The 26,135-nt window shown below is 36.8% G+C and overlaps 3 protein-coding genes across 4 annotated transcripts in view; 2 read left to right on the top strand and 1 right to left on the bottom strand.

The window, feature by feature from the left end:
- The window catches only part of LOC147074107 (uncharacterized), a 404,768-nt gene that overhangs the window by 16,749 nt on the left and 361,884 nt on the right, over positions 1-26,135 (top strand). The gene's annotated exons all lie outside the window — the stretch shown is intronic.
- LOC147074125 (uncharacterized) lies at positions 1,734-3,805 on the top strand. The gene is made up of 2 exons (XM_085943866.1): positions 1,734-1,889; positions 2,498-3,805. The coding sequence occupies exons 1-2, from the start codon at positions 1,869-1,871 to the stop codon at positions 2,873-2,875; spliced, it is 399 nt and encodes a 132-aa protein (XP_085799992.1). The 5' UTR covers positions 1,734-1,868; the 3' UTR covers positions 2,876-3,805.
- LOC147074124 (uncharacterized) lies at positions 5,258-24,108 on the bottom strand. The gene is made up of 6 exons (XM_085943895.1): positions 23,865-24,108; positions 19,258-19,374; positions 13,992-14,144; positions 7,046-10,650; positions 6,270-6,923; positions 5,258-5,959 (listed from the first exon to the last, which is right to left on the bottom strand). Exons 5-6 carry the CDS (start codon positions 6,669-6,671, stop codon positions 5,408-5,410), a joined length of 954 nt encoding a protein of 317 aa, XP_085800021.1. The 5' UTR covers positions 6,672-6,923; positions 7,046-10,650; positions 13,992-14,144; positions 19,258-19,374; positions 23,865-24,108; the 3' UTR covers positions 5,258-5,407.

Raw genomic sequence — 26,135 nt, 5'->3', positions numbered from 1 at the left:
TTCCCTATTATCAGACGTGCGATCCATTCATTTAACAAGCGAAGATTGCCGAAAGTGTACGAAAATAGCCGAATACTCGCCCGCTCGCGCAATGGTCGTTCAACTCAACAAGCAAAGTCAAGATGGCAAAAACTCAAAAAAACATCTGGAGTACCCATGATGATTCACTCCTCGTCGAATTGGTATACGGCAAGGATATCGTGTGGAATTTGTAAAAAACCCTTTATATTCAAAGAACCATTTGAAGGACCGAATATTCGAAGAGATAGCCGATATAATTGGCAACAAATCAAGTAAGTCCTAGAATGTTATTTTGTGACTAGGTAGTTTCAATTTTGTAAAGTAATAGCATTTTAGTATAGACACGTGCATTTTTATTGATAAACATATAAATCTATATTATGTATCATTTCTCACATCACGAAATATTGTAGATAGGTACTTTTGACTGACAGCTTAACCTCACTATTAATCCACATCCACGTGTCAATATTTGTCATTTGTGTTGCATATTGTTGCTAATGACATTTATAATACCGTAAAACCCCCTAACTTCGCCAAGTGTCCTTAACTTCACCTAAATCAATTAAACACTAAAAACTCATGTTTTTACTATTGCAGCACTTTAAGTCACTGAGGCGATTTCAAAGATAATATTCGTCCTGTCACTACACAATTTTCAAACCGCCATTATTTTCGCCGTGTTTGTGTTAGTACCGTTTTTTCGAGTCCGGTTTGAAGAGATTTTTTCGGAATACCTCTGAACTTTTGCTGATTTCTACGAATCTTGTAGAGGTAGGTTCTTCATATTTTTAATATAATATAGTGATATAGTCTGCTTGCCAAATGTAACGTGCGATTTCCGATATTTATAATAAAACATCAATTATTTGAGTATGCAATGTCAGGCTATCTTTTTTGAACTACTTGTTCCTACACTTTCCCTGGCTTTAGGGTTGTCACAAAAAAACGATTTTCTTGAAAGAAATGTGTTTTTTTTATTTTTATTGTTTTTAGACTAAAAACTATTCATCACTTTGAATCACCAGTTAACAATTTTTCTCATATTTCCTTTATTAAAAATTTACTATGTAAATCAACACATAAAAATGATACTATAATGCTTTGGGTTTTGGCAGCCCTAGCGTAAATTGGTAGGTTGTATGAAACAGTCATTGAAGTGATTCCTATCTTCGCCAACGTAGATATTTCTTTAAGATATGTCAAATTGTCTCTAGCATAAGACCTGAATTTGTTTAAGGCTATTTTTAAATAGATTTCGTGAGTATCCATAGACAATATTTTTTTATTGTACCTACTAAAACACATTGGGCGAAGTTAGGGAATCGTGCCGTAACTTCGTCCATATAAAAAATAGTGATTTATTGTATTATTTAGTATGAAAAGGGTATTACTTCAATATAAATAAAATTAAACACTATCATTGTGCATTACATAAGATCTATAAGACTTCATATTGGTGGATATTTTGGTGGCAAAACGACTTTCTGTTAAAAAACCGGGTGAAGTTAGGGGGTTTTACGGTATGTATACACGCATAAATTTAAGTTATTCTGGAACCTTATGTTTAACATTTTGACAGAAGTGTTACTTGTTATTTTCGCTAGGTACCTAACTGTTTTGTTTAACTTTTCAGTAGGTAGGTACTGGATGTTCGAAACCGCTGGGCGAATATTAGGACCACTTTCGCCGCAAACCTGAGAAAGGTGAAAGCCTCTCAAAGGAGCGGATGTTGCCCTGAAGAACTATACACGCCTACGTGGCATTTGTGGAATGAATGCCAATTTTTAATATCAGCATGCGCTGTTAGGGCAAGCCAATGCAATTTGCCCGTGATCGAGACCGAAATGGATGTAGAGTTTGTTGAGGTGAGTAATTTCTTATTTTTCTTCGGCCATGTCCACCCATTAGCTGAAGCATATGGATTCCGAACGGCGTCCATATGCTTTAATACATAATATTATAGATGGTGTTGGTTTTTTTTTTTTTTAATTCATTAAGTGCTATCTAGACCAAACCATAATATATAAAAAAATATCCCATCTATAAATATCTAAAATTATTTAAGGTTTAATGTCATCATTTTATAGATAAACAAATATTTTTTAGCTATTATATACTATGGCTTGGATGTTTCTTTGAGTTTTAAAAACAATAAACACTGACTACACATTGTAGTCTGGGTTCAATGAAAACGTTTGACTGACAAAGCTCAGTGTGCACTATTTATGTCGGATCTTAACAGCCTATCTTCCCTCTGCGCCACTCTAGATAATATTTAGCAGCGTTCCAGGACACCAGAATTCAGTTGACTTGAAGACTAGGCAAGCCGGGTTGAAATGCTCTTTTGGCATACGCAGCACGTGGCTGAGCCATATCCAACATCGCATCTTCACTTCAGTGTGATGAGTGGCCATGACTGACTTCTAGGAGATGAAAACTCAAATTCTTAAGATTGTTTTATTAATTTTTACAGCTACCTATTACTGCCTCACAGCAGGCAGAAGAATCTACAGAAGCATCTGCAGAGGCATCTGTAGAGGCATCTGCAGAGGCATCTACAGAGGTCGTCTGTAGTACGCCGCGGCCTTCAACTAAAAGAAGAAGGATCCGTTCTACACCCGACGTGGGTGAAATGTGTGCCTCAGCAATGGCAACCCTCCAAACCGTGCAACAAGATATTCGTAATGTTCCGTGTCACCCCATCGAAGCATATCCCGACCACAAGGATTTCTGCATAATGGTGGCAAAACAATTGACTGAAAGAATGACAGCCTTCAATGCACAAAAGTGTCGCCGTGCAATTAGCGAATTATTGTTTGTATACGACATAGATAATCCGGAGAATAAATAAATTAATATACCCTAATCGTGAAGGACAATGTCAGTAAATCTAAATATAATTTACTTATGTATTTAATAAAACATGTTAATTATAATATCGATTGATGTAAATATAATTTTCTGCCATGTTTAAAAATTGTATAAAAAATCAACGTAGGTATAAATATTACCCTATTATAAATATATGACCAAATAGATAAATGCTTACTCATAATATTATGCCCATTGTATTCTAGATCATATTATATTCACACGAATATAATACAGTACACTCTCAGTAATCCACCGCTCGATTATCCGACAACTACTATAATTTTTACTAGTTGAAAGCACAAAATCAAGTTCTATAATTTGCCAGTATTCGATTATCAATTTCAGTAGTGCAGCGTGTACAAGTATACAACGCAGATGAGACAGGCTTATTTTGGAAACTTCTTTGTAAAATGTACATTCATCGCGAAGAGAGCAATGTACCTACCAGGGAGGAAAGTGCCCTAGGACCGCATCACAATTATTATTAAACATAGTTTGTAAATGTGTATAATTTTGTAAATAGTTGATTTTGATTTTAAATAAAACTAATTTGCTCATACAAATTTCTCAAAAAAAGTATTTTTACGTAAGACCTGTTTTAATTTTTATCATATTTTGTATGTATGTACTATAATCCACCGCTTTCACTAATTGGACACCTGTCTGGTTTTTGGGGTGGCGGATTATTGAGAGTACTGTATTGTTTCTGTGAATCGATAAACTACACAACATTAGTGAAATCATGGTTTATTTTACCAACGTCATCAGTGTGTTTTATTTTCATTATTATTTTAATTTGTATGTAAATGAAAACTTTTTACCAACAAAATTTATTTTGTTATTTGTAAGGATGAGATTTTAACCGATTTGTATCTTTTGTTTATTTATATAAAATTTTTAAATTGTCTGATAACTTGTATTATTTTTTAATACCTACCCTGACCCTAAAATTCAAATTACACTTCCAGCTAGTCTCTGATTATAAAATGTCACTTAGAATCGGACAGTGGTTATGGATAAAATAGAAAAAACCACTTTCACTCACCTTTCAACATTTTTCACCCACGTTTCAATGAAAAATTGGTGACAGTTGAGTACCGTCAAACGGGGTTATTCCGCTTGGTTTTTCTACAGTGTCATTAATTTGTATTTTCTGAATTTTTTTATACGTGTCCATTGATGTGGTTTTTATGGTTATATATACTTCACTGCTTTTAGATTAACTAACGTTATATATTATGTTTAAAAGGTTCAAAGTCACCAACTGACAATTGAAAATAAGGTAGTTAAAAAAATGTGTAGTTAATAATAGCAAATAAACAATCACAAAACCACCAGGCTCTGGGACTATCACAAATAAATTGTAACCTCACCGGTTCTAACCCGAAGGAGCCCAGGTGAAATTTATATTTTGAACACATCTCAAGACAACAGCTAAGCATTTGTTAATGGACGAGAAACCATGGGAATAAATCAATAGTAAAACACATAGGTAAATTTTAAATATTTTTTATTATTATTTATAAAATCCAGCAATTCTAGGAACATCATTTAGAAAAATGCGAAATAGAAGAACGCCTAAGAAGCGAAAATGGATGACAGATGAGATTCTGTCTTTAATGGACGAAAGAAGAAAGTGGAAAAATAAAAATGAAACTCAATATAGGAGAATTCATACCATAAAAATAAAAATTCGTACAGCTAAAATACATAGGTAAATTTTTAATATTTTTTATTATTTATAAAATTGGCAATTATAGGAACATCATTTAGAAAAATGCGAAAGAAAAGAACGGCTAAGAAGCAAAAATGAATGACAAATGAGATTCTGTCTTTAATGGACGAAAGAAAATGGAAAAATAAAAATTAAACTCAATAATATAGGAGAATTCATAATACCATAAAAAGAAAAATTCGTACAGCTAAAATACATAGGTAAATTTTTAATATTTTTTATTATTTATAAAATCCGCGTGAAATAGTGACGGGGGTATTAATTCTTAAATCGTGTAAAGATGACTAAAAACGTTACCCATTTACTTTAAAAAAGAAAACATGTCAATGAATATATTATTATTGTTACTAATAGAACAATAAACAGAACATTTAATGGACGCATGTTGGATTTATATGAAAAATTATATTTCGGTCGGCATGCGTCATTTGCACCCGCGCATCGCCTAGCCACGATCTTTTTAGACCATGCCCCAACTGAGGTATAGCCTTAATATGCACAAGAAGATGAAGAAACATTGGGAATTACGAGAGGAACCTCATCAACTATCTTGAAAGACGGAGATGGGCGTATTATATTAGATATAGAAAAGAAACTGATCCTCCCATTGAAAACTTGCAACAGTTGAACGCGATGGCACAATGCTTTCGGTGTGACGTGTACGCCAGTTTATAGAATACAGACTAGCAGTTAATACAAGTTTAATTGTCATCAATATACCTACTCTGAGGCTATGGCTAGATACTTTAATTCTGATTACGTATATAGATTTTGTTAAATGCAACTGTATTGCCAATCCACAGCTCCTTGATTATTAAAATAGTAGCAAGTGAGGTCTCTCACTTCACGGGCTGCTCGTGATGAATGGTTACTAGCAAGCCAGTGAGCGGAGAGCGGTTCTAATGCTAGAGGATCTGGATCCCCACGCCACCTACCCGGTGTTGATACACCATCTACTATTCTGTCAAACTCTTCCTGCAAACATAATGTACGTAGCCAGTTATGTAACGCTAGAGTGGCATAAACAATTTTTGTAGCTCTCACAGGATCGGCACGCATCGGTGACCTATAAATTAAAAACCTATTCGCCAAAATACCAAAGGCATTTTCTACCGTGTTTCTAGCACGAGATATACGATAGTTGCAGATTCTTCTGTCATTTCGCCTTACTAATTCGGCTCTCGGGTATGGTTTAATGAGATTTGTGGCTAGAGGAAAAGCGTCATCTGCAACTATTACATATGGCAATTCAATATTGGAAACCGAGCGTGCCCTGGGAATGTTTAATTCATTGCGGTCCAGAGCTTTCTTAAGAGGGCTCGCACATCAGAACTCGCCGCATGCGTCTTACGACGAATTCGTCGATGTGACGTCATCGTAAACCAAGAAACAAACGTTATCAAATGGACCTTCGCAGATTGGCCGATGCAACTGCAACTCTGCGACCCTGCGACATTCGTCTAGTTGCAATGGCCAAAGCGTGCATGTCGATCTCGGGAATGTCGCCTCCGCGCAAGCGCACAGCTGGCGGCCATCGGTCATTTCTGTCTTTGTCTCTGTCTACAATGTCATTGCTCGCTCACGCCGCCGCGTTTGACGTTTATTCATACAATCAACACAATAAAAATGGCAGACGAGAGACTTCTCTTTTTTCGTGTTTGACGTTTGCCGCTGGGCAGATGTGCGAGGATGTACGATGCAACATTCGTCGAAATTTTGATTTATGGCCGTTAGGCACACAAGGCGAATTGTGATGTGCGAGCCGGCTAAGACTACATTTCGCCCATACACCACCATCGCTAACCCTGCCATTGGTGCCAACATCTGTATAGATGAAACGGTAGTTGGCGTCAACGAGTGCTATTAATACTATACTAAATGAGTTTTTGTAATTATAAAATGTGGAACCAGAATTGAGAGGTGGTTCAATCACCACATGTTTACCATCCAAGGCTCCCAACAGATTTGGATAATTCCACTTACGTTCATATTCTTCAGCTATTTCCACCCACTTAGCTTCATTGTCAGGCACGGTCATATATTCATTTTTCAGCGCATCAAATATATTGCCTCGCACACAATCGGTATTAATTTTGAGATGGAGGGTTGGCTCACCCGAAAGGCAAATGCTAAAGATGCCTGACTCTCACCCGTTGCAAGGAATCTAAGGGTAATTGCTAATTTTGTTTCAGGAAGAAGCGCTTCTCTCATAACAGTATTCTGTTTTTGCAGCTTGGGTTTCACCATATTCAAAAGCACCTCAAATGACTCGGTATTCATTCGCAAACATCTGAAATTAGTAAAAATTATGATTAGATATTATCATCAACATGATTACAGTAGGCACCTACCTATATCCTTTAATTTATCTACGTATATTTATGTTCAATCATTGTTAAGATGTGTACATACCTCCGATAGCTATCCGGATTATTTAGGGTTAATTCTTTAATAAGGTTATTTGCAAAACCATGGCGATCACGCTGTTCTTCAGTTAGCCAACTTTTGACCCAGTGTTTTCGTTTACGGCGAGTTCTGACCGCCTGAGCCAGTTGAAATATAGCCATACTCGCTACAATTAATCGTAATCGATTGGTTTGGAGATTCAAGCTCGCCCAGTTATTCATGATGTAAATTAACAATAAGTATACAAAACTTTCTATAAATCTCAAACGGTTGCGTAAGTTTTAACAGATTTGATGCTCGCTAGGTTTGACAGCTCAGTTTTGTTGACGTAAATTGCGCGGGAATGCGTTCAGTGTAGCCACCAATCTAAGAAATATCTAGTTTTCACCAACCAATATTTTTAATAATAGCAACACTAGTATTATTTTAAACCAATCAAATCAAGGACCAACGAGATTGAATCATTGCGTGTAATTGCAAATAGCTGGCGACGACGGTCGGCGTCGATCGTTGAATCGGGTTGGGTCTGTGCGTCTGCCGGTGGAATATGGCCTAAAGAAAGGTTATTAGGTGAAAAATGACAGCCGAGATTTACAGTGTATATATTATTTAGTGCATACATACTGCACAAATTAATATATTATTAATATTAACAGTGAGCAAGAGTGACTAATATATATTATTGTTGCACGGGAGCAATTAGAGCGCCAAACGTGGTGAAGCGAAGGGTTGTCCACACCGTTATTTGTTCACACTGTTACGCGATTTCAAAGTCCGTGTGAAAAGCAAAAATATTAAAATGGTTAACACTACTGTGGACGTGAATGAAACCAAAAAAAACGAAGAAGAAAGAAACGACGATGAAGAGGAAGTGATTGGAGAAAAAGAAGAAGAATGGCAGACTGTGACCTCTGGAAAAAAAACCCAGAAGAGACTCTGGGGTCGCTTCAAAGACAAACGAAAACATCGTCATGATAGCGACGGGAAGTAAAATACCATTAATGTTGAAAATAGCGCAGATGCTCCATAAGACAGGAGTTAAAGTACAGAAAATTTACAACAAAAATTTAAAGACGTACATCCAAGTAGAAGATGAAAAAGAAGCAGATAAAGTGAAACAAGCTGGAGAACTCAAAGATCTCGGTTTTGTGATTAAAGAGAATGACTCCTGCTCTTATGGAGTAATAAGAAAAGTCGACATTGATATGGACCTCCAAGAACTGCAAATGGAAATCAAAAGTGATGCAAAAGTGACCAACCTTAAGAGGTTGACAAGAAAAAGTGATACAGGAGAGCATACGAAGACTTTGTCAGTCAGTATTAAATTTGGGGAGAAAATATTGCCGAGAACAATTCACATATATGGCGTCTCTTTTGCTGTAGAACCGTATGTATTCAGGGTAATGCAACGCTACAAACGCCGGCGATATGGGCACATTGCGAACAATTGCGGCAGTAAAGTAGAAACGTGCCCCAAGTGCGGTGAAAACCACAAAACTTGCGAAAAAAATGAGGGAGTTACTTGCATAAATTGCATAGGTAACCACGCGGCAAACAGTCAAAAATGCCCAAAGTGGCAAAAAGAAAAGAATTGCAAAGAAGCAATGAAAAAATGGACATACCTTTCAAGGAAGCAAAAAAATATATGTTAAGTAACAGCTATGCTGACATATTAAAACAAAATAAAATCGAGGGAAGAGATGAAAGCGAAATAATTCAAAAAATAAAGGAAAACAAAAAGAAAGATGAAGTGGTGGTAGAAGCTTCCGGCTCAACAATAACAGCTACAAGTAGTAGCGTAAAGCCTACAAAAAATAAGAAATGCAAAGGGGAAGACTGAAGTTAATGCGATGGGAGAAATTATGAAAATCTTGCTGCAAGGGGGACTGGCAGCAGATCATTAAACAACTAATAATTAAAGCAGTTGAATGGGTATGCAAAAACTTCAAAGGAAATTTAGGAGAAATTCTAGGGGAGGAACTGCAACAAAATGGATAATAAAAAACAAATTAGGATTTTACAATGGAATGCCAGAAGTATGAAGCAAAAAAAGAATGATATAGAATTTTACTCAATAAGACAAAAAATAACAATATCATTAATCTCAGAGACTTGGCTGAGGTCTGAATTAGACTATCTGAAATTGAAATTCAATGATTACACGATGTATCGAAAATACAAAGTGGGTAGATACGGAGTAGCGATTCGGGTGCATAAAACACTGGCGTCTAAAGAAGAAAGAAAGAAAGACGGAAGAGCTAGGCAAAATAATTATTAAGCTATTTAACAGAAAAGGAGTGAGGACCTGATCGACGGATCCCCTTTTAGAAGAGAAGAGGCGATATGATATCGTGATATCGAGTCGCAGTCAATGCCTTGGTAAAATCACAAAACAAAAAAAAAAAAAAGGTTTTTGACCAGTATGTGTCATTTTATGTATTTTAAGCTGACAAGATGTCGGGCATCTATATGAAAATAAATTGCATTTATTAGGTTTTTCACCAGTTATGTTTCATTTTATGTTTTTTAAGATTACCAGATGAAGAGGATCTATATGAACATAGATTGCATTTATAAGGTTTTTCACCGGTATGTGTCATTTTATGTGTTTTAAGGTAAGATGATGTGGTGGATCTATATGAACATACATTGCAATTATAAAGTTTTTCACCGGTATGTGTCATTATATGTTTTTTAAGTTCATCGAGTCTCGAGGACCCATATGAACATACATTACATTTATGAGGTTTTTCACCGGTATGTGTCATTTTATGTCTTTTAAGATCTACGAGTCTCGAGGACCCATATGAACATACATTACATTTGTAAGGTTTTTCACCAGTATGTTTTGTTTTATGTTCTTTAAGACTACTAATTTGTGAGCATCTATATGAACATACATTACATTTATAGGGTTTTTCACCTGTATGTGTCATTTTATGTCTTTTAAGGCGAGATGATGTCATGGATCTATATGAACATACATTGCAATTATAAAGTTTTTCACCGGTATGTATCATTTTATGATTTTTAAGATAATCGCGTCTCGAGGACCCATATGAACATATATTGCATTTATAAGGTTTTTCACCGGTATGTGTCATTTTATGATTTTTAAGACTATCGAGTCTCGAGGACCCATATGAACATATATTGCATTTGTAAGGTTTTTCTCCGGTATGTGTCATTGTATGAGTTTTAAGATTACTAGATATCGTACATCTATATGAACATAGTTTGCATTTAAAAGGTTTTTCGGCAGTAATTGTCTTTGAATGTAGTTTGACATTACTATGGTGCGAGACTACTATGCATTGATTTTGATCAGGAATCACGTCCATGTGCACCATTTTGTGAGTTTTTAGCGCATCTCTGCATCCGAAAACTGCGTTACAAATGCAGCAAATCAAATTACATGAGAAATGGATTACTCTTCTAAGAATAAGTCGAATTTCCTTCGGAGCACCTCGTTCTAGGATTTCGTGTTTAATATTATTCTCATCCATCGTCACTTCAGAATACTGTATCGTTTTATCCTGGATGCCATGGTCTGAGGATTGTTGACTCTCATCTGTATCGTAATGCTTCGTGAAAAATCTCTTGGCAGAAACCTAGAAAAATCGTAATAATCGTAATTATCGCTATCAATATTATCAATTATGAGTTATAATATTCAATTTGTTTTTTTGACGCTTTTGTTTTTCAGCTACTTCAGACATTATTAAATAGCGAAGAGAGAGTGAAATATTGTTACGGAAAGATTCAAAAGTGGGTCAAAACAATGCACTTATATGTATGTATACATCATCTTAAAGAACAATAATTTTATCATGTTCTGTTTTAGTGTGTCGTTATCGATGATTGACAGTATTTTATTATTACATTTTAAGTATTTTAGAATTCCACATGATTTAATAGATTATTAACGACAGGTACTATTCCGTATTGGAGAAAATGTGGCCAATAATTCCCAGTAAAAACATTTACTGTTGGTTTCAATATATCGTGAATTTGGAACATGATTATTAAAAATATTATCACTATTATTAATGTGCACATAAATTAATAACATTTGGCTTGCCCACTTTTGCGGCACACTTCGCTTTTGTCTATAAATTATTGGTCGTTTAACGAAAAAGAGTTATTTGAACACAAATATCCATTAACTTTTATTTGTCTAGTCTGCAACAGATTAGGGTAAGGGGTCCAATCACTTATCCACACTTAAAATATACGCTGCATGCACGGAGAAGTGAACCGAGAATATCTTACTTTAGAGATGAATCTTTAACCACAGCACAAGACTACACTCATTAAAGATGGTATTTGTTTTTATAATATTAATAATTTATAACAAAGCACATGGGAGACTTCAAATTTTATGTCAGGAGAAATATTGCTAGTTTCATGACTACTTGGTGCGATTTGCATTAAATGTCAGTTACCTTTTTGTTTGTTGTAATTAACTATTTTTTTCTGCTTAGAACTTACGAAAGGGTTAACTGTCAAACCGAGCTGTGATACTGCGCATACTTTTTGACATTTATGAACAGTATTTAGACAGGCAACCATGAATAGAGTGACGATCGAGCACCGATTCCAAATTGTCAAAATAATGTTTGACTTATGCGATGACGCTCATTTTTGACTAAACGGATTCAGCAACAACAACACTTAACTTAAATTGCGGTTCCGGAATTTAAGGTTAATAAGTTGCCGATCAGCAATCACGTCCGTGTGAATCAGTTTGTTACTTAAGAGCCTTCCCGCATGCAAAACTGAATTCCAATGCTGCAAATCACATCACAACATCACAGAAGTTCCGGTGGACGGAAGCCGCGACTAGCCCGCCTCGACTTAAGCCGACGATTCTCCCTACAGACGGACGCCAGCGGACACGGAATGGGGGCTGGACATGATGTGTAAAACTCCCAACTCCGCTCCCGTTATGTATATGCAGCCACGTCATACGCGGCCGGCTAACATAACCCTTACGTAAGCCAGATCAAAGCATTTAAGCCCTATTTTGTCCCGAGCAGAGTCGCACGGGACTGGTGATGCAGCCTTGCACCGAAGTGCGAATGCATGATGTTAATTTATATGGCAACTATCAGAGTGACTTTAATTTGAAGAGTCGCAAGGGGAGTCGAGAGTGTCCCGCCCCCCGTACGCTCTGGCGAATTTAGTAAAGGCCGCAAAATTGACCTCGGTTGCCACCATGTCCGCGTGTTCTATTGGGCCCGAATGGGGGCGGACCCGGGCAAACAACTCCGCTCGTTTAGGGCCCATAAATGGACAGTCCCAACGGAATGGGGGCTGTCTCTTCCAAGATAGGGACGACGCCCATCGACACATCATTTTATACACCAGCGGTTTCCTATATGGAATGGAACGCAAGTACAGCAGCAATGAACAGGAAACCCTCGAGATCATCTAGGCTATCAAACGTTACAGGGTCTGCCTAGAAGAACGAGAGTTCACCCTGGTAACCGACAATATGGGGCTCGCTTGGCTCCAACGAGCGAAAGACCAAAAAGCGAATCTAGCCCGATGGGCGATCCTATTATCAGAGTTTTCTTTCACCATTACCCACTGTCAAGAGAAAGATAACCAACTACCTGGCGCTTTATCTCAGAACCGGAACCGTCGGAAGACAGAGACATGGACGTATGAGCATGCCAGAGGGACCGACAACAGATCCAACTTCCATGGCTTTAGTACTGGAGTTACCAGACCTGGCGACCGGCATAGTATAAAACGAGACGATCCGGAGTTGGCCGAGATGATCACCGAAAGACCCACTCCAAGAGACGACACACATAGTGACGATCGCACTACAATGCACGACGGCGCCCTATGTCGAGTAGTAAAAGGCAGACGCCTGCTAATAGTACCACGCTTGTAGCAGCGGGCAGTCATAAGGGCGTACCATAACGACCCTAAAGCAGGTCACCTCGGAGCGGAAGAGACCAACAGGCCGATCGGACGACTATATTTCTGGAAGAAGCAACGAAAATATGTAGACGACTGCGTCTGCAGGTGTCGGACCTGCGCCACCAAGAAAAGGGGAGCCATACAGACGGCAGCTACACAAAGGCCGCATACAGAAGCGCGCCGCCCATGGGACATAGCATCCAATACCACTAACAATAGCAGTTTTCATTTACGCTCCGTATAAGATGGAAAAAATATATAGAAAATTAAGATCCTTCTAAATTTTAAGCTACAGTATGTGAGCGAACTCTAATAATCAGTATACCTTGCCCGGCAATGCTTTATAAATATAACCACACTGGAAGAATGCTAATAAAGTATCCATATTTACTTAGAAAATCCGTTGTTCATTTATGCAAATTATATTTTTTTTTCTAGATGCCTTGATGCCTCGCATTTACTAGAGTTTCATTCCGGAATTTGGCACTCAAACTACTCTACTTGATGCTAACCTAACTTATAACTGCATTTTATCGCAAAATTGCGTTTAACGATGGAAAATTTCCTACACGGTAAAATACCAATCCAGAAGACTTACTATAATTCATTACATCCACAAAAATGCATCAATTTGTGCGGCTTACGCGCTGGTGGAAGCGCCGCACAATTCTTCAAAAAGGGGCCAAAGCCCACGTTAAGGTCAATGGATATCCTTGTCGAACCATGATTAATACTTTGTTTTAAATGTGGAATCATTCGAACGAATAGTGATTTCAACAGGAAGTGCCGCAACCATCGCTTTGTTTGAATCAAGATTTGGAGATAAAATGACATTGAGAAATGGATTCGTGAAGTCACATTTATATGCTGATAAACCAGCAGCATTTAACGCATTAGAAGCCAACATTTCCAATACTATATGACCAGCAGTGCTTTAATAAAAGTAGTTCGAATTGGGCGCCCAGAATTTGACTTCGGCCCAACGGACTTAAAAAAAAACATTTGTAATTCAACATACCTGGTCTAATGGCTTGTATTGTAGATAAGAGCAGCCAGGTTGAGTTAATTCAGCATTCATTTGGTGGATTGCATTCTCAACAAATTCTTCTTTGGTGACAACTCCCTCATCATTATTCTCATACTTAATATTCATCAGACCGTGTTCACACTCCTGAAAATAACAACATTAAAAATATTATGTAACAGTATCATTGTTACGATTAGCCAGAAACGGTCTCCCAGAGCTCTTTCTTCAATAATTATTGATCGCCTATGTATGACCTAATTTGGCAGGTGAATGTATAATCACCGAACGACCAGCGGCGGCTCCTCTAACACCATGCATGTGCGCTGCACTGCTTTTTCCTAAACATCACTCAATGTGCAACAATGCTATTCATAAGTCATCACTCATTTATCGCAATTTAATCCATGTTACCAAAATCATGCACCCATTGAACAGTCATTCAAAACGAGCGCTGTGGTCAGCGCCCCAATATCGATCTTGGTTTACCATTCATTTTACACTGTGTAATAACAGTTCAACCCGACACGTGAAAACGATAAACAACTCATGAATACACAAAATTTTATGACCATTTGGAACGCAGCACAAAAGTTACCCGGAAAAATGTAGTAACTGAGATTTAGCAGGATTAATAAAAAAAAATGATTTTTTTTATTTAAATCTTATATAAATTCATTGGAAATAGGCTGATATTGAATACAAATTGATTATCAACATAAATATTATGGATACGATCCTTAAATCGTTCTATATTTGAATATAATTTATAAAAAAATAATATCTTAGTTACTATGTTCTTTCTCAAAGTGAGTGAATTATTATAACAAATGTCATATTTTTAACAATGCGGCGCGGACTTTTATTGCTTTTTGTAGACGACGCAACTGACGGCGAGAGTCGAAAAATACGAACCTACATATTCCAATCGACAGCTATACATTATTTTATTTTTTTTAATATATTCTTCAAATATTTATTTACTTACAATAACAATTCAGTATGGTTTCTGTGGTTGCGATCTATAGTCGGCCTTTTTTAGGTGTTTTGTCACGTTATTTCGATAATTTTGTTCATAAAAATAAATTTTGAATAAAAGATTAATACTAGTACATATAATTATACTTTAATCAGTAAAGTGTATGTGTTTTAAAATGATGTCGGTAAACGTAGACTTTATCAATAATAATAATAAGAGCCATAAGAGTACATATTTCAGATGGTAGGGTTAGTTTTTTAAAATGCTTAAGCCTTGCCTATACCAAACCAAAATAAATATAAAATATCGGTACTGTTCGGTTATACCGGAGGCAGCGGAAAACGCATTTTGAAAATAGCCGATAAACTGGATTATTTGTTAGTTTGGGTTAGTTTAGGTTCGGTTAGGTTGGGTTAGGTTAGGTTAGGTTAGGTTTGGTTAGGTTAACCTAACAAATAATTCAGTTTATCGGCTATTTTCAAAATGCGTTTTCCGCTGCCTCCGGTATAACCGAACAGTACCAAAATATCCTTCCATCTGTAAATTATCCAAAATTCAGTATGATTTAATAACATATTGAGGCTTGGTTTCGCAGGGTTTTTAAAAACTAACATCAGTAAATTATTTTAGTGTTATACCAAATACGTAGATACGAACGAAGAAGTTTTGTGTGTACTATATTATATATGTTGGATATTAGCAGCCTACGTACACCCTTTGCCGCTGGATGATACCCATTATGTATTACATAAAAAAACATATATATATATATATATATGCTTAGTATAATGACATCAACATACATGCATTGATCTTAAGTTGATGCTTGTAGTAGTAGAATCGTAACGACATAACTGCAATGTTTCAGCATTGTAGTCAATTATTACATAGTTTAAAATGACGTTAACCTCCCACAACAAAACTGATACAAAATCCCCATATTAAGTCATACAGTTCGCCCTTATCGGTTCGCCGACTCCTCAGAGTGAGCTGTGGATGATAGAAGTCGACCTAAAAAGGTCATGAATAAACTATAAGTAAGTAATATAAAAAGTATCGCATAAGTGTGATTTTTATAATTATGTAAGTTTTACTCGCATACATTGAGAGTCAATATCTATTATTATATTATGTTAAGAATGTAAATCGCAGATCAAATTTAAATTGCAATGCTGCGCTTTCTTATAAAATGTTTAATCTTGTGAATTCACACAAATATTGTCGCGCATCTTCTTTCTCTAGTAAATGCTATATAACCCTTTGTGTTAAATAGAGACAGCGCTCGTGATATCCCTTCATACACCTTGTTCAGTGTGGAGCTTAGTGAGTGGGAAAGAGCATACTCACTATAGTCAAATCTCGTACGTGTGAGCGAGATAATTTCACATTCCTAAAATATAGAAGCAATCAAAGGAAGAAATCTGTTTATATCGATCTTTTGAGATGCGATTAATGATTTGTATAAACTTGAATATAAAATGAACATTGTTTATGTTGTTAGAATATAATAATTAAGTCTTCTTGTAGACTTTACTAACAAATGTAATAGTTTGGGAGGTAAGATGTTGATCCATGCAACCTGTCTCTCCACTCCTTCTAGAGTTTAGACGGATCTGTTTAGTTCGCGCCTCATGAGACAAGTTGTATGAAGAATTTAGATTGTCAAAATAACCTATTCCCGATAATTCTAGCTTTCTCAAAAGCATCCAATTTACTATCTATCAATCAGTTCTACCTTATTTATACCTTTTCTGAGCAAAACATTGCGTATTTGCTAACAACCACCTGGAGCTATACTCTTAGCTCTCCACCTGTTATTCTGATGTTTTCTGTGAGAAGGATGGAAGTAGACATATGGAAGTCACCCTGTGCCTACAGGCCCAAAGCATCCACTCAATCATCTACCTTTCACATCAGGAAATGGTAATCGATATGTTTAACCACGTATTTTCTTGTAGAAAGAGACGTCAGGGATTTCCCTCTCTCACGGAACTCCCTCACAATATCCCTCCGGACCTCTATAAAAGAGTATAATCTCTTCGAACAAATCAGTTCCGTGCCAGCGATATTCTCCGGAGAACGTGCAAGACCTCTCGCACTCTTCGTTAACAAATTCGAATCAAACACGCACTCGCGAGTTATTTTCAACGAGCGCTAAACTGATGTCATACGTAGATGACATCACGCTTACAGTATTGCGAAACTTGTACTGAATTTTATAAATGGCAGTTCCTCAGTGCACTTAAAATACATACGCGTACAATCTAGGAACTTAATTAAAATACCTACCTCTCGAATTAAATAGTGTTACTAAGTTTTAATTTTAATAATAACTAATTATAAAACTATCTTATAAATTATAACTATGTGTCTAATCTAAGGTTTTAAAATAAATAATTAAATACTAAGTTCCTAATTTTAACCTATAAACTTAATACGCAACTAAAAGGCTATATTATTTACAAAAACAATTATTATAAATAAGATAGTTCTCAAGAAGACATATTAAATATAAACTTTATTAATTTTATACCATGAACGTTACTCTGTGACCTTGACCTCTGTAGAGGATTGTGCCAAAGACAATAAATATTTTAAAAGCGAGTTTTTTTGTTAATGAAGTGTTCATAGTGGAGCACCGTCAGCGAGTGCATCTACTACCTACTCCAATTCCTCACTGGGTGGAATCCCTCTAACGATACTGAGCTAGTCGACATCAGGGTCCGCCATCCTTGATCGCCCATTCACTTTAAGCGTTGTCACCCTCAGTAGGTGCGACGTCAGGCGGCATACTAATAAAGACAGTTTTATACGGTGTGCCCATCATCCATTGTCGGATACTCCTGAGGGAGGGGTAACAATACCCTACCCTTACCAAGGTATTACATACGAATTCAATATTGTTACAGAATAATCCATAAAAAGTTAAAACAAAATATGGAACTCAACATGTAACATCCAAAAGGAAATACATAAAACAGAATAATATGATACAATTATTGTGGTACAATTCTTGGTACAATATGACGTGTAATATATTTTGTACAAAATTAATATAGTTTTGAATGGAAATTCAAAGATTGGATAACATAATTGACTAATATCAATAAAATATGTTTTTGATAAAATAACTTATGATCACCTAAATAACGCAACGATGGCTGAGCAGCTTACGCGTCGGGTTACAATGTCGTGGGTCCCAGTTTCGAATCCTAGGTCTGGCAAATATACATATTGATTTTTAATGTGCGTGTGTGTAGTCTGAGTTTGGACTTAATAGATTGAGCAAGTGGCATCACCCTAGGTATGTATTAAAAAATGAGGCCGGAGCTAGCCTTACGGTCAATGGACATCGTTAGTAACCGGACCACAATCAATGATTTTTTGGTCTTGAATATATCGACGACAATGATGCGAACGAGATGTGGTATATACATTATGGCAGTACTTGCCGTACAACGACCGCAACCACCAACTTATCGAAATCTAAATTTGAGAAACACCTCACTTGCGTGACTATTAATGAATTTCAGCGTAATTAGGTGAAGTAGGTGGTAATGGCCGGTATCCTATGAAGTTCGATTCCCGTCTGGCATCATACTTTTTTTCAAGATTTTTACAAATAATAAATGAAAGTGTCTGATGTATTTACGAATTATATAGATACCTATATTCAAATATGTACTTTTTATTACCTAATTATAATTAACGGTGGCTTAATTTCACATTATTATATATTTAAATTTCAAATAAAATTATCAGCCAGCTATACACGTACATGTACGCAGATAGAAAAATGATCGGCGAGGGTCCATTAAGATAAATACCAATAATAAATTATTTATTGTTGATTTTTCAATTTGAAAGTGAGTAGTGACTGTCAGATCGTGTTCGCAGAATCTACTCTAAATGGTTTTATTTTTACCGCACCTAAACGACGCATGACCTGCCTTCTTCCATGAGACATCACTCTAACCGCACTCGAAATTGAAAATTCAACGAACTGGAGCGCTCGATCATTTTTCGCTCCATTTCGAGCCCAGCATAGTATGTGACTTGTGGATAAGGATCCTACCAGTAGTTATACCTGCTAGCAAGTTTTTATTCACAGTAAAAATAGGATTAATTATAATGCGAAATGTCTGCGCATAGGTAATGTATCCGATAAAGTGAAGGAGCAGGCCGGCTAAAACCAGTAGTTTGTTAATACAAACATCTACTCTGTGGAGGCCCATATGAACTTATTAGGAACGAACCTAGATCTGAAAAATAATTACTCACCAAAGATGGATTTGGGCGTTCCCCAGATTCTACAAACGTATGACAGCTTTCTTTGTCAGTCTCTTTGAGAAGAGGATCAACTTCACATATTAATTCCACGTCAGGTTTGATGTCAACCTATAAACAAAATAGTAAGTATGCACTGTCATTAATATATTTATAAAATAAATAATGTGTTAGACGAGATATCGTTGTATAACATTGAATCATTAAGCCTATTCCAGACCAATATAAATACAGTGTCACCTTAAGGTAGACTTAGAATGGGGCCACCTTTAACTTTTACTTTCAAACTGTCAATGGATAGATTTTGACCACAGTACATCCTTCGAAAATGGGAAACGGTGTAAGTCCATTCTACTATCTCCACGTTTATTGTCCTGGTTTGTAGAGTTTCCTTTGAAGAGAAATGAGCTTACAAACGGTAAACGATTTGATTTCCTCATGGGAAGAAGAGATCCGCAGCTCTGCAATGAATGTGATGTTGTGGAGGACATTGTACATATAACAGTACAATGCCCAAAATATAAACAACAGTACAGCTGCGAATTGCGGATATCTTCGAGAATGCGAGTGCCTTGGCGGTGGGTAGGACGGAAGAGATTGGCAGAATTGTAATGTTCTTTAACAGAATTAGAGTGAGGGTCTGTTCGGCTGATCTTTTTCTAGATGAAAAGAGGCGATATTACAAATGACACACAAATAAACCCACAAGCAGTCCAAAATACCTGGGAATCACCTAAGTGCTGTCCTATAAGCAACACTCCATTAATACCAAAAAGGAGACAGAGGCAAGGAACAGCATCCTGAGAAAACTAAGTGGCAATACGTGGAGAGCTCAAGCACATACACTCAGGGTCTCAGCCCTTGCAGTATGCAACTCGGTGGCCGAGTACGCCTGTTCGGTATGGCACAAATCTGCGCACACGAGACATGTAGACACTGCGCTTAACGAAACCTGCCGGATCGTGACGACGGGGTGATTGAAACCCACGCCTGTCACCAAAATTCGCATGCTTACAGGAATCCACACCCCACCCCGCCAATCTGACGCTAAACTGCAGCCCGAGTTGAAAAGGCAGCCCAAGAGAGGGCCCCGCGACACGTCATGCCATGTGTATCAAATGTGCAAATTAAGCCTTAAACCCAGAAGAAGCTTGGCAACAACCGTATCTCTGACCCTCCCACCCGAAGGAGATAGAATATCCGCATGGAAGGCGAACCTAGCCTCTGAGGGTCTCGAAGATTGGGTAAAGCCAACAGAGCATTTCCAACCCGGAGCCAGACTCGGGTACCGTATATGGAACGCCCTGAACGGACTGACAATCATGTTAGGGCGCACTCGAGACAACATGGTGAAGTGGGGTTCTCCGATGACCAAACCTCTGAGTGCGGTGAAATGCAAAGCATGAAGCACCTTTCTTCATGCAAGGCTTGCACAGAAAGCTGCAATTTCGACAAGGTCCTATAGGCGAGGAAAATGGTGTGGCCTTCGACAACTTCTGGAGTGACACATTGTAGCTATTGAAGACCCGACACGACGAAGAAGACTGAGACTTTCTAATAAAAGCGCCCACTGGAGAGATGGGAACGGAGAATTACAAAAATAAATGATTCTAATTAATTTACATAGGTATAACATGTAAAAACAAAGCTAAAATAATACGGACAAACTAAACCATGTGAAGAGAACTACACGTCCGCAAGAAGACATCACAAATTTTCTAAAGTATTATAAATACTTGTCCTTTGTGGCAACCAGCTCGGACAGCCCGATGAGATTTTTTAAAACATTTATATCTTCAAACTTTCTAATGAAGCGACAGCAGCATCTGCTTTATGAATATATCTGATATTTTCATTGGATCCTTCATTCGCCGCCTTTTAAAATGTGCCGCATCTATACAATGCATATCCTGCCAAAGCCCATGGGGATGTCACCGTAAATATATTATATCTGCATACAAACAACTGACATATACGATTAAAATGAAGCTATACGCCACAGTGTATAGGTATAAGGATACTTAATGAATGTCCACACCTGCAAATGACGATACCACATAATACAAATTTGGCGTACATTGAAACAATCCACACCTGTCGTACAAAAATAATTCTTATCTACACATGTTATAGACCCACGTGTGAACTTTGACGTCACCAAGGCCGTTGCTTCGAATGTCTTCGAGAAAAGGTGCTGAGTAGGATATGTGAAACCGGGTGCCATACACCAGGGAACACAGAATTAATGGGGACTGAAATACGAGGGTGGGTCAATAAGTACTTAGAAAAGCCGACAGGTGGCGCGACTAGTACTGTAAGCGGTTTGTTTTCATGCAGCGGCACTACCGATTCAGTATGCTGCGAAGTTTCAATCAGATTGGTCGGGTTGTTGTGTGTTTCTCGTACATTTAAAAAAAAAATTTGCTTGTGGAAAATGGAAAAATGGAAAATGGAGAAAATTGAGTTTAGAGTTGTTATTAAACATTTTAATATAAAAGGGTTAACAGCAAAGGAAATAAAAAATGAGTTGGATTTAGTTCACGGCATATCTGCTCCTTCACTTGCAACTATTTATAACTGGTTAAATGAATTTAAACGTGGTCGTACATCAACAAAGGATGAACCACGCTCAGGACGTCCTGTAGAGGTGACTACACCAGAAATGATCAATAAAATCCACGATATGGTGTTAAGTGACCGAAGATTAAAGTTGAGTGAGATAATTGAGGTTACAGGGATCTCAAAAGGTAGCGTCATTTCTATTTTACATGACAAATTGGGCATGAAAAATATTTCTGCAAGATGGGTGCCGCGTTTGTTCACAGTCGACAATAAACGCAATAGGGTGGTGGCCTCTAAAGCCCTGTTGTCGCTCATGCAACGCAATCCGGATAAATTTTTTCGTCGCTTTGTGACTGTAGATGAAACATGGATACACCACTATACTCCCGAGACGAAAGAACAGTCAAAGCAGTGGATTGCGAGGGCAAACAATGTCCAAAGAAGGCAAAAACCGTAAAATCAGCTGGTAAGGTTATGGCTACTGTATTTTGGAATGCACGTGAAATTATTTTCGTTGACTATTTGGAAAAAGGAAAAACAATAACAGGGGATTATTATGCATCTTTATTGGACCAGCTAAAAAACAAAATTGAAGAAAAACGGCCTCATTTAAACAGGAAAAAAATCCTCTTTCATCAGGACAATGCCCGTGTTCACACATGTTTACGATCAATGGCTAAAATTGAAGAATTGAAGTTCGAATTGGTGGACCACCCACCGTATTCGCCAGATTTAGCCCCCAGTGACTTTTTCCTTTTCCCAAACTTAAAAAAATGGCTAAGTGGACAACGTTTTTTTTCAAATGAAGAAGTCATCGATCGGACAAATGCTTATTTTGAGGACCTTCCGAAAACTTATTTTTCTGACGGTTTAAAAAAAATTGAGAAACGTCTAACCAAGTGTATTGAGCTCCAAGGAGATTATGTTGAGAAATAAAAAAAAAATACAAAAATCAAAACTGTTTTAATGCTTTTTTCTAAGGAATTATTGACCCACCCTCGTACCTAACGGGTGTGGAGTAAGAGGCAACCGGTCGAAGTGTGGATGACTATGGAATAAAATAAAAACATGTCAAGAATACACTTGGATTTCGCTCTGACAACTGCTCTCGGTTTAGGCACTGACGCTCATTCAATATTGGAGTATTGTAAGGTTGCAACACACATTATTGCACGTCTATAATGTGAGGTTCATTTTCGTAGAAGACTCTCGCGTGGTGCAGTGCGTAAGGCGCTCGCCTTCCATCCGGGTGCTCCGGGTTCGACCCAGTAAGGTTAAAAATATATTTACATAATCTAATAGATAGGTAAATAAAAGAGCTTGGGAGTTTTGCCACTGTTATTGGGCTTCACGGCCTGTTGTGGTGTTTAACAAAGAAACAAAAAGAAAAAAAACCCTGTATCAAAAGGTAGTGTATTGGGGTATTATAGCATAACGGAAGTCTATTTATTACTCTGTTCAGTACTCAAAACCCTTCAATAAGTATAATGGGTCCAAGTTGTTATGGGGAAACCAGTAGCAAACACATTTCGAAAATAGCTGATATACTGGATTATTTGTAAGGTTGGGTTAGTTTAGGTAAGGTTAAGTTAGGTTAGGTTATCATTCTTGAATACAAAAATTAGGTATGCCAATATCGGCTATGACAATTAGCGCGGTTCCCGCCTGCCTTACCCATAACCGTCTTGTACCGAAAGTTGTAATTACCAAAACGCCAATCTTGGTAGGAATATAAATACATAATGTATTTTACTGCGAACCGACAACATATTCAAATACACTGACAGACAAGCTGTCTACATGGTTACTGTTTTTTTAAGAAGAAATAACACGTGCCATGTGGTGTTAAAACAAGCAAATTACTATGGGGTGGTTACTACTTGTCCACACTTCATTTAATATGATAATATGACCGAATGATTATACGCGTTGTGTTTCAAACAACTAGTTCTGCGCCTTCGTTGGTATGCGTCAAGCACTGTACAATGATTAGATAATATAGGTAATTAATATTAAACATATAAACATAATAATATTACCTCTAAAATGGCGGCGTAAGAATGCTCGATACGGAATTGTTGAATAAAATATGATTGTGACGTTTGTCCTTCCGGGCTGTGCGAGCGTTTTATGGGTATATAGATAGACCTGAACGACGTTCCGGGATCGGTGTCAAAGTCTGCTGCTTCACTTTTAATTTCCATCTTTAAAAATGTTACGTAAATTTAATGAACAATAATTGGCATCAGCAAGTGACAGCTCACGAAAACACAGTTACTAAAATAGCGTCAGTGTTGCCATACTTTGTCATCAAAGTACGTGCTAACTGCTTAGAGCTTGGCCGTAGTCATGGGGAGGTCCATTTACCTGGATCACCCAATGTTAAAACTCCAACTTTTTTTGTGTGCATTTGTTTGTGCATCGTAAGTGCACGTTTGTGCACGATTTTTTTTCGTTTGTGCACCTATAATAACCGAAAAATTCCAATTTCAAATTGGGTGTTCCAGCTAAACGTTGGGTCACCCAATGTTGAAATTTCAACTTTTTTTGTGTGCATTCGTTTGTGCATCGTTAGTGCACGTTTGTGCACGCGTTTCTTCGTTTGTGCACGCACATTAAGGGGGTTATTCGCATTTCAATTTGGGTGACCCAGCTAAATGCTGGATACTTGTGTCACTAAGCTTAGATTTTTTTCAAAATTTAAATTGTAAACACTAGTGCGTTGGTAGTGAACGTTAGTGCACGATTTTTTTTGCCTTTTCATCTGTATTCAGCGCGCTATTGAATTTTTAAGTTTGTATGCAAAACCTGACTGCGTGGGTTTAAAAATATTTTTTTTAGTGAAATCTCTTGTCGCATAAGTATTGCGCAATTCTGCATAGTTTTTTTTATTTATTTCTCATATAGTGCGTGAGATATTTGATATGAAATATTTCGACACCTCCTACGTAGAGTATTGTAACTTCAAAATCGCAACTTTACAGGAGAGCGGTTTAAAGATACAAAAGCTTGGTGTAAGTCGACCTTTTAAATGTTTTGCACCAAATTTGGGATGTCAATTGTAAATTATAAGTAGATTTGTTTTGCATTAAAGGATATCTAATATTTTTTGTGGTTAATCAGAAAATGCAGTTACAACATTATAGTGCGGAAAAGAATTTGTTTGAAATATTGTATAAACCACATACAATAGTTTACGGCGGAACCTCTTACATGCATTTAGTTGTATGTGATACTTATCATAATTTACGTCGTCATGGTTTTGGTGAAATATATTGTATATGTTAGATACAATCCTTCACCTAGGATTTTTTGCGTATTTAAAATCATAATTCGGTAATAACAATAATTAAAAGTTATGGTATGGGTCGTCAGATAGGTAGGTTGGAAAAAATACTCTATATAAAATTGCTTTTATTCTCATTTAATAAAACATTACATAAATTTAAGACTTTCATGACATGATAAAAATTAAACATACAGAAAAAACAGAGAAGAAATAATTTCAATCAAAAATCCAATTCAAGAAAGTATGTAAATATTGAAATAAAATTAAAAGCAAAAAAGAAAAATTACAATCACTTTAAACCAACGTTTTTGGTTAAATAATATATCAAATATCAAAGGAAAATCAAACAAGAGAATAACAATGGGTGATTAAGTGGAAGGGTGCACTTCAGGTTAAAATATAAGTGAAACTGAAAAAGAAATCATTCTGCAACTATATTTTTAGTTTCGAATTAATTTTCAATTATATGATGCGAAAAAAGAAGCATGCACAATTTAAAACATACAACCGAAAAGAGATTTTTTACACTGACATATTAATTATTAAGCTGATTCCTCAGAAACTGCTGGTGGAATTTCAGTGGTAGGTATTAACAGGTATAAAATTACTGAAAAACTCAAGATAACGCTCAGGAATGATTCCATTGTTGCACATATGCAGTAAATCATCTGTCTTAGCTTTTGGAATTGGCAATATTTGTGAATAAAGAACCTTTACCGAAAATGAAGTTTCTCGTTGCGTGTGTTATGTGTTACTTTTCACGACCATGGTCGAGTAGACAGTGCTGGACAAGTCGCACTTGTAATTAATCTTAAACGGATCATTGTGATTTATATTAATTTGTATTAGTCCATATATGATAATTTAATAGAGCTCTGAAATCAAACATGCTATGTCATTGATCTCTACCACATCCTCAGGTTTTCCTTCTTGTTTTGTTCATCCAACTAAACAGTACCATTCTGGAGGTGCAAAAATTTGTTTGTTTGTCGAACATCTTTCAATCAGGGCTTGAACGCAG

The sequence above is a fragment of the Rhyacophila brunnea genome, unplaced genomic scaffold (assembly GCF_057557595.1).
Source record: "Rhyacophila brunnea isolate RB1 unplaced genomic scaffold, BYU_Rbru_1.0 scaffold_16, whole genome shotgun sequence".
NCBI lineage: Eukaryota > Metazoa > Arthropoda > Insecta > Trichoptera > Rhyacophilidae > Rhyacophila > Rhyacophila brunnea.
Note: the sequence above shows the minus strand (reverse complement) of the source record. Positions and strands in the feature narration are given on the sequence as shown.

What these genes read in the sequence shown, in the direction of transcription:
- LOC147074125 (XM_085943866.1), top strand. Translation starts at nt 1,869, where the DNA reads ATGGATGTAGAGTTTGTTGAG. An exon ending in TGGATGTAGAGTTTGTTGAG is followed by an intron (nt 1,890 to 2,497) that starts GTGAGTAATTTC and finishes TAATTTTTACAG; the next exon opens with CTACCTATTACTGCCTCACA.
- LOC147074124 (XM_085943895.1), bottom strand. Translation starts at nt 6,671, where the DNA reads ATGACCGTGCCTGACAATGAAGCTAAGTGGGTGGAAATAGCTGAAGAA. An exon ending in ACGAAAAAAGAGAAGTCTCT is followed by an intron (nt 5,960 to 6,269) that starts CGTCTGCCATTT and finishes GGCGAGTTCTGA; the next exon opens with TGTGCGAGCCCTCTTAAGAA.